This window comes from Cnephaeus nilssonii (genome assembly GCF_951640355.1).
Source record: "Cnephaeus nilssonii genome assembly, chromosome: 4".
NCBI classification, from domain to species: domain Eukaryota; kingdom Metazoa; phylum Chordata; class Mammalia; order Chiroptera; family Vespertilionidae; genus Cnephaeus; species Cnephaeus nilssonii.
The window spans coordinates 77,931,851-77,945,337 of NC_137075.1; the positions used below are offsets into that span (position 1 = coordinate 77,931,851).

At 39.0% G+C, this 13,487-nt stretch overlaps 1 protein-coding gene across 1 annotated transcript in view; it reads left to right on the forward strand.

Annotated features, from left to right (window-relative positions):
• The window catches only part of SYT16 (synaptotagmin 16), a 144,992-nt gene that overhangs the window by 94,296 nt on the left and 37,209 nt on the right, over window positions 1-13,487 (forward strand). Inside the window, exon 3 of the mRNA XM_079767639.1 lies at window positions 11,066-11,278. Within this exon, the coding sequence (XP_079623765.1) occupies window positions 11,066-11,278 (213 nt within the window). The remainder of the gene's footprint in view (window positions 1-11,065; window positions 11,279-13,487) is intronic.

The following is a 13,487-nucleotide window of genomic DNA, read 5'->3' on the forward strand; positions in this document are numbered from 1 at the left end:
GGCTGATCCCTTAGTCCAGGGTGGGGAACGGCTGGCCACGGGCCTTACAAGGCCCACAGAAGCATTTGGTCTGGCCCTGCCAAGGCATTAGGGGAGAGTTAATTAGATATTTGACCAAATATAGCAGGCTAATTTTTAAATTGATAATTTTGTATGGCCTGCGAATGATGTGATAAATATCCAAACAGCCCTTGGCAGAAAAAAGGGCCCACCCCTGCTTTAAGTGGTTAATAACTAGTAATACAAAGTCCTGTCCAGAGATGCAAGGAAAATTGGGGCTGATCTAGGCAAACACTTTCCTCTTTGTGGTAAATAAGGTGAGCTGAGTATGGCATCAGGGGAGTTGTGGCAGCATTGTCTGTATCCAGGGTCATCTAGGTTTGACATTAGTTAGCTGTTGGCTGTTGGCAATAGGGTCCAATAACTAGATACATACAGAGGTTAGACAAGAGCTAAATGAGGATAGCATTTCAGGCCTTATCTAGAAACTCAGACTATAAATCAGAAAACCAGAAGAATTCCCAGGTATACACAGTGGGGATCAGAGAGATGCTCCATTTTGCGGGCACTCTGGCCCTCAGACATCTTTGCTAGGGCTAAAGCAGGAGGACAAGTTCTAGACCTCACTGGCTTGGAGCCTTCTCAACTGCACAGAAATGGCTCAAGACTGGGAACATTTTAGTCAATAGGGGAGGTCCTCATGCCTTGCAGCGGGGAGAGATAAGGCTACCATGGGATATAACTTTACTTCAACCGCTTTTAAAAAAACTTTATTGAGGTACAATTGAAATACAATAAAATGCATGTGTGTAATTTGACGAGTTTGACTTATTATTATACATGTGAAGCCACCACCAGAATTAAGAAAACAAACATTTATATCACTCCAAAAGTTTCCTCATGCCCCATAGTCATTCATTCTTCTTTCTCAGTAGCTTCCCCTCCCCTCAAGACAACTACTGAACTACTGGTCTGTTATTTATCACAATATATTATTTAAAATTTTCTAGAATATTGTATAAATGGAATCATATAATGGGTACTATTTTTTTTTTTTACCAGTGTAGTCTTTTTTGACTTTTTTTTTTTACCACTCAGCTATTGCACTTGAGATTTATCCATATTACTGCAGATATAAATAGTTGATTCCTCTTGATTGCTGATTAATATTCCATTGTATCAATATATCACAATTTGTTTATCCATTCACCTTTTGTGTTACTGTTGATGTACTTTTGGGTTACTTCCAGATTTTGGCTACTACAAATATAAGCTTCTATGAACATTTGTGTAAAAGTCTTTGTGTGGACATGTGCTTTTTTTTTCCTTTGGGAAAATATCTAGCAATGGAGTGGCTAGGTTACATGGTCAAATGTATGCTTGAATTTTTAAGAAACTATTAAAATTGTTTTACCATTTTTACATTTCCACCAGGAGTGTACAAGAATTTTTGATGCTTTACTTCCTTGCCCTTGATATGGTCACTTAAAAAAAAACTTTATTAGTATATCATTTTGGCTTTAATTTGTATTACCCTGACGTTAAACATCTTTTCATTTGCTTATAGGCCATTTGCACATATTAGTTTGTAAAGTGTTGGTTTGAAAATTTTTATTGGGTTGTTTGTATGGAGTTATATTGTTATTGAATTGTAAAGGTCTTTTTATATTCTGGGTAACGAGTCCTTCATCTGACATATGTGTATAAATATTTTCTCTTAGTCTGTGGCTTGGCTTTTCATTTTTTAATGATTTTCAAAGAGCAAAAGTTTTAAATGTTGATGAAGTCTAATTTATCAGTGTTGCCTTTATGGTTCATGCTTTTGCATATCTTAAGATTGCAAACATTTCTCCTATGTTTTTCCCCTAGGAGTTTTATAGTTGAAAGTTTTACAATCAGAATTACACACACATGCTGTACTTTTCACCCCCAGGACTATTTTGTAACTATCAGTTGGAACCCTTGTGCACTGTTGCTGGAAATGCAAATTGATTCAACCATTCTGGAAAACAGTATGGAGTTTGCTCAAAAAATTAAAAATGGAACTGCCTTATGACCCAGGAATTCTCTCTTCTGAGAGTTTATCCAAAGAAACCCAAAACACTAATTTGAAAGAAGATATACACCCCGATGTTTATTTCAGGGTTATTTACAATAGCCAAGATGTAGAAGCAACCCAAGTGCCTATCAGTCAATGAGTGGATAAAAAAATGGTGGTACATATATACAATGCAATATTACTCAACCATAAAAAATAATGAAATCTCATTATTTGAGACAGTATGGATGGACCTAGAGGATATTGTGCTAAGTAAACTACCTTTCTTTATCTCTGGTTAAATTCTTGTCTTGGAGTCTACTTTGATGTTAATATAACTGCACCAGCTTCCTTATGCTTGCAGTTTGTATAACATATCTTTTTAAATCCTTTTACTTTTAACCTGTTGTGTATTTATATGTAAAGTGTGTTTCTTATAGTCATCATCTAGTTGGGTCATGCATTTTTATTGCCTGACAATGTCTGCTTTCAAATAGGATATTTATTTTATTTGCATTTAATGTGTGAATATTATTGTGTATAGGTATGTTATTTTGATGTTTGTTTTCTATTTGTTGCATCTGACTTTTATCATCTATTACTTCTGTTGTTTTTAGCATGCAATTTTAATTTGTTGTTATTGTTGTTGCTAATCCTCATCCAAGGATATTTTCCATTCATTTTTAGAGAGATTGGAAGGGAGAGGGAGAGTCAAAGAGAAACATCAATGTGGAGAGACATATTGATTGGTTGCCTCCTGCATGCACCCAGGCCAGGGCCAGGAACTTGCAACCAAGATACATGCCCTTGATTGGAATCGAACCTGGGACCCTTCAGTCCATGGGCCAGTGCTTTATCTACTGAGCCAAACTGGCTAGGGCAATTTTCATTTTTCTATTAAGGTTTTAGTTATACCTTTCAGTATTTTCTTTATTCAGTGGTTGCTATAAGAATTACATGCACATCTTTAGTTTATCACAGTCCATTTCGAGTTTAATGTTTTATCACTTTGCAACATTTACTCTTTGCATTATACCACTTTACAATGATTTTTATTTTGCAGCAGTATAAATCATTACTTCTCTCTTTGTGTTACTGTTATCTTACATTTTATTTCACCACATTTTATCAACTCCCACAATACAATAGTATATACTTTCTTCACTTATCTTTAGAAAAAGTTAAAGGAGAAAACATCAAATATTTTTTTGTATTTACCATATGCAAAATTGCTCTTTATTCTTTCCCTTGGATTGGAAATTTACATTTTTACCAGTCTCTTTCACATGAAGAAATTCCTGTAATATTTTTTTAAGTGTAGGTCTAATGAATTTTCTTTTAATTTACATTAAAATGTGTTGATTTTACATTCCCCTTTCAAGGATGTTTCTCCGGCTATAGAATTTAATGTTAATTTTTTTTTAAAATTTCAGCACTTAAGTGTAATTTCTGGCTTTCATTTTTTCTGAGAGAAGTCAGTTTTCATTTGTATTATTGTTCTTCATTTTTTAAATTTTTTTCTCTTCCTACTTTCAAAAATTTTACTTCATCTTTAATTTTCAGCTAGTTGACTATGGTGTGCTTAGCTGTTGAACTTTCTAACTAAGTTGCCACAAATTTTGAATCTGTATATGAATTGTTTTTTTTTCCACCAAATTTGGGAGATGCTCAGCCATTATTTTAAAAATATTTTTCACTTTTTTTTTGTTTTGTCTTTCCAATTACACATATTTTAGACAACTTGATATGCCATCAGTATTCACTGAGGCTTTGTTTATTTTTTCCAAATTTATGTTCTTCAGTTGGTTTCTTTCTATTGAGTTCTCTCAAAGTTTATTGCCATCTCTAATCTGCTATAAAACCAGTCCAGATTTTTTTTTTATTTCAGAGATTTTATTTTCAAGTATAGATATCTACTTAGTTCTATTTTATTGTTGCTATTTTCTGCTGAGATTATCCTTCTGTATATTTATCATTATCACTTTTCCATTTGACTCTTTGAGCATATTTATAGTAGATGCTTTAAAGACTTTGTCTTCTTTGTTCAACATCTGAGTCATCTTTGGGCTAGTTTCAATTGACTGCTTCTTTTCTTGCTGATTCACATCTTTCTTGTTTCTTTGTATGTCTAGTAATTTTTGATTATGCAGTAGACATTAAGGATGAAATGTTATAAAGTCTTTGGATTCTTTCATCTTCCTGTAAAGAATGTTACTTCTTGTTTTAGCCCCAAATTTAATTACTGCTCGGTTCCTTTGAACTTGTGAAGTATTGATTTTATACTTTGTTACTATGGGCTCATTTCACTTTTACTTTTAGTCTTACTTCTAAGATTACTCTTCCAGAGTTTTAATGGAAAACCTGGAGTGTTGACCAAGCCCCTTTAACTTGGTTAGCTTCAAGTTCCTAACTTGATCTCCCTCGAGGAAGGATACAGCCAAACTGTCTGCTCAAATGTTTAGCCTTGTAGCTGTTACTTTTCTGGGTTCCTTAGATTCTCCCCCTATGCATTCATAGTTCAGGTTTGAGCCAAGTGTTTGAGATAAGTTGGTATGCATGTTTGGATTCCTCTATCTTTGGTTCCCTCCTTTCTGGGGTTTCTCTGTCTATTTCCAGCTGTTCTAGCTGTCCTGAATTCTGTACACTCAAGTCAATAGGCTTCAGATTTCTGCCTGAGTCCTAGGTGCCCTGTCTCATTGACTTAGGAGTACTTTTAGCAGAAAAGCAATGTGACCATGTATCCCACCCAGTGAAGTTTCCTTCTTTCAAAAATTGGATTTCCTCCAATGTCTACCTGCCCTTGCTCATTCTCCATGTCTTCAAATGGTTGGTTTACAATTTTTTGTCTGAATTTATTATTATTTGTAGTAATAATAGGTTAATTCAAATCACTTGCTCTGCTATTAGAAATGGACTCCTCAAGATTGTAACTTATTTTCCCCTTGCATAGTGATCTGTATGTCACTAATTTTTATAAAAACTTTTCTATTTGACTCACTCATAGTTAACCATTACATGTGCCATCTCTTTGTTTATATATGAAGTAGAGTTATCAAAACCTTTCATACAAGGTGTAGGGTGACAAAACAGGCGTGAACAGGAGAACCAGATGCTTTCTTCCTCTGTCACTAACTAGCTACTGACTCTTAAGTAGTCAGTCTCACCTTAGGTTCTGTTCTATAGCATGAGGGAGTTGGGTTACATCAAACATTTTCAGTGTCAGGATTCCTATTTTTTCTATTTCCCAATAGAATCTTACAATAAACCATATTAAAGTGAAATAGCCCTGATTGGGTAGGTGGTTTATAGCTCAGCCTGCTCCAGCACAGCCATCCCTTATACAATGGCATTGAAGCTTCTTTGAAGAACCCTAGACTTCCATAGAGCATAGTTTGAAAAAAAAATCAAGGCTGGCTGATTTATAAATATATTTGCCTATTCTGCCTGAATCCAAGAATGGCTGAGTTGCGGTGGCCATTTTTTTTAGGATCTGAAATGTGCAGTTGTTACCTTTGACCTTCCTTCTGCTTTTTCACTTTAACCAGCGTTTTATTATTTTTATCCTTATGCAGCTACCATGGGCAGACGTTTGCTGTGAGTATTTGCCAGATAGTCTATATAAGGGATTTCCTTTCCTATAATTGTAGCTAAAAGTAGCACCCCAGGACTGCACCACCAAGCACAAACCACCCCCGCCTATCTCTAATTCCCCTCTATAGGATATGAGTAGTTCTTTCCTCCATCTAGTTGTTCCTATGTGGGTGAGAAGGAATTAATAATCTTGGAGCTGTACTGATCATTTAGAAATTATTTCTCCATCTGTAAAATAGCAGCAGACAGGCTTAAGAAATAATCTCCTTGCCTTACCAGTTGGTGGTTTTGTTGTCTTAAAGGAAACAACAAAATGAGCAGGTGTTGGGCACTGCCCACATCTATAGAGCATTGCCAAATCTTACAGAGCGACAGCATTGCCAGCTCTTACAGAGCACTCCACCTCCAGACTTGGGGAAAAGAGTGGTGAGGTAAGGAAGGCCATACAACCCACATATCAACTTAATCTTCTCCTTTCCCATCCTTGGTTCTTCTACCCTTCTCCCACAACAACCCTTATGATGAGTCTTTAAGTCAAACATTGCAAGAACAGGCACATTCTTTCCTTTGCATGTAACTACAAGGCATCATAAAAGGGTTTCGACACAGGGCACTGCCATGATGGGACATAATTAAAATAGTTAACATATCATAAGCTGGGCATGTGTTAAGTGCCTTTATATGGTTTATCTCATTTGGTTCTGGCATGGTATAGCTGTGGGCAGACCAGTTGCTTAGGTCTCAAAATAGCAAATAGAAGATTCAAGTGCAGTCAGTTTGACTCCAGATTCCACATCCTTAACCACTCTTGTTTTAACTGATATTACACTTGACAGGGACCCACCTTCCTCTCTTAAATGTGCAAGATGGAGATATCATTTTCTCTGCCCCTATCTATTTAAAATAGAAATAAATTATTAAAGTTGGAGAGACAATATGACTTCATTGAAGTAGGACTGGATATCTATGGGTCTATAGATAGGTCTCTCTTCGTGTCAAAGTAATGAGCTTCCTGCCAGTGCAAGAAACCCACAGTAGCACCTTAGTAGTGGGTGAACAAAGGGATGAGGCTAAGTGGCTGTGCATAAGAGAGAATGCAGAAGAGTCTGATGTGTAGGTGGTAGCTAAGATCTCTCAGCATTCTGTGATTGAGGAAAAGCACAAGGGTAGCTTCAAGATGTTATCTACAGCCGTGGTAATTGTGTGACTTTTTCCTGTTATTTTAGCAAGCTAATTAGATGAAGGGGTGAAAATTTTAATACAAATCCCTGCTGCACTGTTTCCCGGGTTACTTAGCTTGAAAGGGGTTTGAACTTGGTATTTGATATGCCGTTACATATCAGATAAGTGCCACAACTTAGATGAGACTTCGTGATTATCAAAGATTTCAGTTGAATGAAATCCAGATTCATTATTTAGTTGTTGACATAGATTCATTACAAGGTGAGTAGTTGGGATCTTTCTTTTTATTTTATTTGTTTATTTTTATATTTATTTCTAATGCATTTTTCCCCCATCGCTATTTATTCCCTATATGCCCTCTTCCACCTCCACCACCAGCCAACCCCCACAATCACTGGAATAATTAATAAAGACGTAAAGATTTTAGTGTGGAAAAAAATAGCCCATTGGCGAGAGAGCTTGGAAGATAATGTAGCAAACTCATTGACGTGGGACACTGGAGACCCATGTTTGGTCCTGGCATGGTATAGCTGTGGGCAGACCACTTTGCCACTTTGGGCTTTGGTTTCTCTTTGTGAAAATGAGAATAGATAGATGCTTATGAAAATTCTTTCCAGTCCAAACTATGTGATTTTGTCTTAGTGACAAAACAGTTATGTAGATTTTGACCAGGATTTAAGATGTTGTTTCCTTGAGACAGCAGATGGTTAGAGGGAGATTATGTGGTAATTTATAACATTGTATTTGGAGCAAGACAGCCTGGGTTTGAATATTGGTTCCACTATTTATTAACTGTTATTATTGTAGCAAATTGCTAACCTCACTTTCCCCATCCATACAATGGGGATAAAAAAGTACCTATTTCATTAAGGGTTATTGTGAGGAGTAAATAGACTAACATATGCAAAGTTTCAGAACAATGATTGGCACATGGTAAGTGCTATATATAAGATTGATTTTATCATTGTAATAGTGCCACCCTTGACTTATTTTGCTGCTCAGTGGTTTCCAGGAGGGATGGGTGGTTTTGCTATTTAGGCAGAGAATTCCCTGAGACCCTTGGGGAGTAAGGCTAAGAATAGCATGGCAGGTGTATTTATAATCCCATAAGGAGCAATAGCCGGTTATACTGCAGCTTGTCTAAAAGCATTCACTCCCACATGGACTAACCATTCTTCCTACTACTCTTTTCTTCTCACGAAGGAGGCAACCTCCTGGCAGATTTCAGGGTAGGAGTGTCAGAGTTCTCTCAACTTCCCCTGAAAAGTAAGCTAGATATGGCTGTAGTGCCCTGATGCAATGATGTCTGGTGATATGCACAGTGGCTAAGAATTCAGGTTCTGTGTTTAAGCCTCAGCTTTGCTACTTAACTGTGTTGCCTTGGGCAAGTTACTGAACTTCTCTGTACCTCTGTTTCCCATCTCTACAACAGGAATAAGAATAATCTCTACTTCCTGGTGTTGTTATGATGATTAAATGGGATTATATACGCAAAATTCCAAGAAAGGTGCCTCGCATATAGTATGTGTTTAGTAAATGGGAAATGTTATAATTACTATCATGATTATTGTATCAGTGAGGCGAATCTTGCTCTGTGGGTGATCAGTGACTTACTGGAAAAAAACAACAACACCAAGGACCACATAATGATAAATTAATGAATTCTAATTACTGATTTTATATGTGGGAAAATAATCCATGAGCTAACTCACTTAATTTGAAATTGATGACTTATGACCAGTTAAATTTTAAAAATGCCTGCCTAGCAATAAAAGTAGAATGGAATCTCAGAGTTGAAAAGACCTCCAGATGTCTAATCCATCCACCCCTCCTGTGCGTATATCCCTCTGTCTCCCTCCCAGGTGCGTAGCTGGTCTTATACTCTAAAGGTGGAGTTTAATTTTGCCCCACTATGTCTCTGGATGTCTCCCCTATGTGATGGTTCACCCCATTCCAGAGTGCAGTGCCCAGCATGTTGAGACATGAGCAGGCAGCTCATTGTGATGGTTTTTTGTGGGGATGCATTGGAGTATGAATGAAAAATCTAGTCTCATCTGACACTTAGCTTCTCAGGTCCTCCCATGGCACTGGTCACAGCTGATAGAATTGAGTGAGCTGACAACAATGGGCTCCCGTGTTCTTGGATTAGCTGCTCCAAAAAAAGAGAGAAACAGATAAAATTTTAATGCCTGTGGGCAGGAAGTTGGGAGTCGGAGAATTTGGATCAAGAAAAGACCTGGGAAATGATCCAGATGTTAGGAATAACCCACAAATGAGGAAGCAGGGCCAGAGAGGTTAAGGGACTTGGCGACAGGGATTCTGCTAGTTAGTGTGAGTATGCAGAATAAGGATTACTTCCACCACCTCTCTCTGGTTCTCCGGCATGGGGATTAGAAACGTGGCCTTGAGAGGCAGGCTGCCTTGACTCAAGTCTTGATTCTATCATTTATTGGCAGTGTTATCTTAGCCAGCTGTAGACTTCTCCCTGCCTCAATTTCCTTACTTGGAAAATAGGAACAATAATAGAGATTATGTGTGGGTTAAATGTGATAATATGTGTAAGGGACTTAGGACAGTTCCTGGCACATAAAACATATTCAGAAAGTGATTGTTACTATTACTAGTCTCCCAAAGAACCTCAAAAATATCAACTCTTACATGAGCCAGAAAATAAGTATTTTGACCAGACTGGTGTTTTAAACTATTTTCTCTCACTTAAAATATGGCGTTTTAATGTCTTCTTAGCTTCTGATTCAGAAGTGATCTTCAGGAGCCATCTGTGAATTAGCAGCCACATTCTTCCCCAGAATCATCGTGTGACTTTTGGATGGAAGGAGGAAAATTTCAAAAAATAATTTCTCATTATTTATTATTTCCAAGTCACATTCAGAAAATATTTACGGAGTAGTCTGCCATGTGCCTGGCACAGAGATCGGGCCTGGAGGGATGCAGAGCTGGGCGGTCTGATGCGCTCTTACCCTCATGGTGTGCACAGGTTAGGTGGAATGGTTGGCAATTACACAGGAAATTCTGCCACACTCTGGAGGGAGCATTGCCAGGGCAGCGCAGAGAGAGACTTTACAGCGCGTGGAAGGAGACTTGAACATGACTTAAGGGGTCAGGAAGGGCTTTCTAGAAGAACTGATGTCAATGCTGAGACCTGAATGTGAGCTAGATTCTCGACTAGTCTGGATGGGGCCTGAGGAGTGAGTGTTCCAGGCACAGGGAACTGTGTGTAGGCCGTGGGGAGAGTGCTTCAGGGCTGGGATAAGACACTGGGTGTTCACCAATTTATTCAACACTTAACAAGTGTCTATTAAGCACTCATTATGCAACAAGTATTGTTTTACATAATGGGTACACATGGGTTAACAAAACAGGTGATGTCTTTATTTTTATGGAAGTTATGGAGGAGAAGAGAGAAAGATAAAAAGTGCTATGAACTGCTTAAGGCAGGCTGATCTGGAAAGTGATTAGGGTAGAGTGACCGTGGAGCTGACACGTGAATGGTGACAGGAGCCAGGGGAGGGAGGGTTCCAGGCAGAAGAACAACAAAGGCAAAGAACCCTAAGGCAGGGATGATCTGGGCTTGTTGGAGAAACTGAGAGAGGACTGTGTGCTGGGATGTGGGGAATGTGGGGAAAGCGGTATAAGTAATTCAAAGAGTATTTGGGTTGGGTTGTTGGTGTTGAGAAAGGCATCGGAACATTTCTAGTAGAAACAGAATAACACACACACACACACACACACACACACACACACACACACACACACAATGGATATCTCTTTTCAAAACCAGGAGGCTTTTGGCAAATTTCAGTTGGCTCTGGGTTTTAACAGCTGAGATGAAGCAAAGAGCATATTTTCTGTCATGGTGACTAGATCTGCACATGAGGCACGTGCACGGATAACTGTCCTCTTCCCAGTTATGAGAACGAGAACGAATGTGTCAGCACCATAACAAATCAGCAGGGCTGCCGGCTCAGCAAGAGGGCTCATTGTGTAGATTAGGGCTGTCCCCATGGTTTCTCCTGGGTTCTCGCCATGCACTTCTAATTACCCCCCATGAGCTGTCTCTTCCTGTTTATTCATTTGAACTCAAATGTGTGTTCCAACCATGCTTTAAATGCTTTCTGTCATTTTGGGACTGCCTGGTTCAGACCAATTGCCCATGCTCTTCTGTTTCTCTGTGATGGTCTATCTCTGTATTCTTGCGGGCCCTGCAGGAGACTCATGGCTCTTGTTTGCTTCCAGTGAACAGCTTTGGAGATGATGAAGAGCTGTGCACATCTTCTGACACCGACGAGGAGGTGATCAAGCAATTTGAGATTTCTGTGTCCCGGTCCCAGAGTTTCCGGGCAAGAGTGTCTGAGAAAAGCAAGCAGACAAGATTGGAGCAGAAACCAAAAGTCTGCCGTTTGCTCTCTACCAAGGAAGAAGACAGAACCCAGGTGTCTGCCTGTGAAGGTATTCTTTGCATCCAACCCTTCCTCTATCTAGACCAGGCATGGCCAACTGGAAGAACATCTTTGAGTCACGTAACTCTGCACTTGCCTCTGAGAGTCAAGAGAGGGAGATAAAGTGGGGCAGGAGCCAGGGGCTGGGACAGGGAAAGAGCTGCTCCATACTTCACAGGGGGATTGGGGCGGGGGGCGGAGGAGGCAGGCGTCCTGCAGGGAGCTGGAGACAGAAAGCAGAAGTGCCGAAGCCTGGACCCCTTCCTTTGTGGGGTCCCTTCCTTCCTGTAGTTACTGCTTTGTGCATGTTGAGCACTAATGACCAGAATGGTATTTATCAAGCTTTAAAACATCTTGTTTCCCTCTGATAAGTTCAAAAACTTTATATACCTGTCCGCTGACATTGAAACCCAGTGCCTTTGCTACCATTTGCAATGTTGAGTCTATTTTCCACATAGTTATGGAACCTCAGATGAGTTTTGAAGCCTTTCTTTTAATAGTTTGTATTAGTAAGACAATAGGTATGCTTTATTTTCCAAATAAAAACATGTATCGTAATAATACTGAATAACCTTTCTCAAACCACACATGCCCTGTACTCTCTCCCTCATTCCCTAGAGTTTCTGCCCCCCCACCCCCCGACACACATACACACACTTCACACGAGACCAGCTAGGCAAGTGCAAGGTCTTATGCCTTCCTCTAGCATCTTTATACTAAGTTTACCTTCCATAGGAGGGAGGGGAGGACACTCGGGGGCAGGGCAAGCACAGCCTGTGACGAAGGAAAGGCCTTGTTAAGTGTCTTCCACTTACACAAAATAACCTTGCAAATCAACAGGGCAATACACCTGAGTGCTCTCCCCAGCGAAGGTCAGGCATCTCTGTCTCTCCTATGCCGAGAGCCCGGTGTAGGCACAGGACACCGGGAAAGGGAAGAGGCTGCGAAGTGTATTTGGTACAAAGCTAGAGAACATGTCATGCCGTGCACCACAGTGACCTGGTCTAAACGACCTGGCTTCTCTAATCTGTTCTGTCTTTCCTTTTGGCCTGTGGTCAGTCCAACCAAGAGGTCATAGTTGTAGCTCTTCCGTGGTTTTTCAACACATAGTGGTAGTAAAAGGAAAGGGAAAAGGGGAAGACCAAAATTGAGAGGAGATCGAGAGGAAATTTCTGACTTGGCATGTGGATGAGGCTGGCAGAAAAAGAACAGAGAGAAAAAAAAGAGAACGAACAAAACGAACCCTATTTTTTCAGCGGGAATATCATAATTTGCTGTCCATTATGTAATTTTACTTATTGATATGGGCAACATAACATACTGTATTGCTATACTTTTTAGCCCAAGGTGAGCCAAGAAATAAATGCCTTATGTAACCAAAGCATAATGCTGCCCTCCATCATGTCCTTATAACCCCTCCTGCCTTTCTCTCTGTCTCTCATGTTACATCACAGCATTCCTCCCTCTCCACTGAGAGGGCACATGTTCGCTAATGAAAGTTAATAGCAGTTTATTCCCTAGGAGTAGCTTGTTTAATTCTAAAGCTAATGGCCCCATTTCCCAGAAGTCTAAGTGTCTAGTTTCTGATTTTTTCAATTGGCTGATGTTCTGAGAGTTCTGACAACCACTCTAACCTCTCCCCTTCCTGAAATTAGCAACAACTTTTGTTGTCACTGGTGATTCTAAAATTTTTGACAGGTGGTGATAGAAAAGGTACATTTTTCTCTACTGGAGAGAGGAAAAAGTCTACTACAGTGAATGAATTACCTGTAGATTTTGAAGAAAAACAGAGGGATTTTCATAAGAATAAATAATTGCATGTTAAATTTAATTGTATGATTTTTTTCTGTGTTATTTATTTTTGTTCATCTTTAGATGCATGAATTTGTTTCCCTAATAAAGAATAATGATGAGATTAAGTGTGTACCCTATGAGGATTTTTTGATCTGTTATCCATTTAGGTTATTTTTTTTTTCACTCTACCTTAAACATGAGTATCTACAATCAAATTTAATTGCAGACAATTCTTACTTTAAAAACATATTCAAAATGTTGGACAGATGAAATTAATGGTCCAAATTCAAGTAAAATCTGAACCTCGAACTAGTTACTAGTAGGTTGTCTCTTGTTTCAGCTCAAGTGAGATCCTTCCTTCTAGATTGAGTGTGAGGTTATTTTAGAACGAAGACAATGCTGTCTTCTTACTCTAGCCAAGTTCT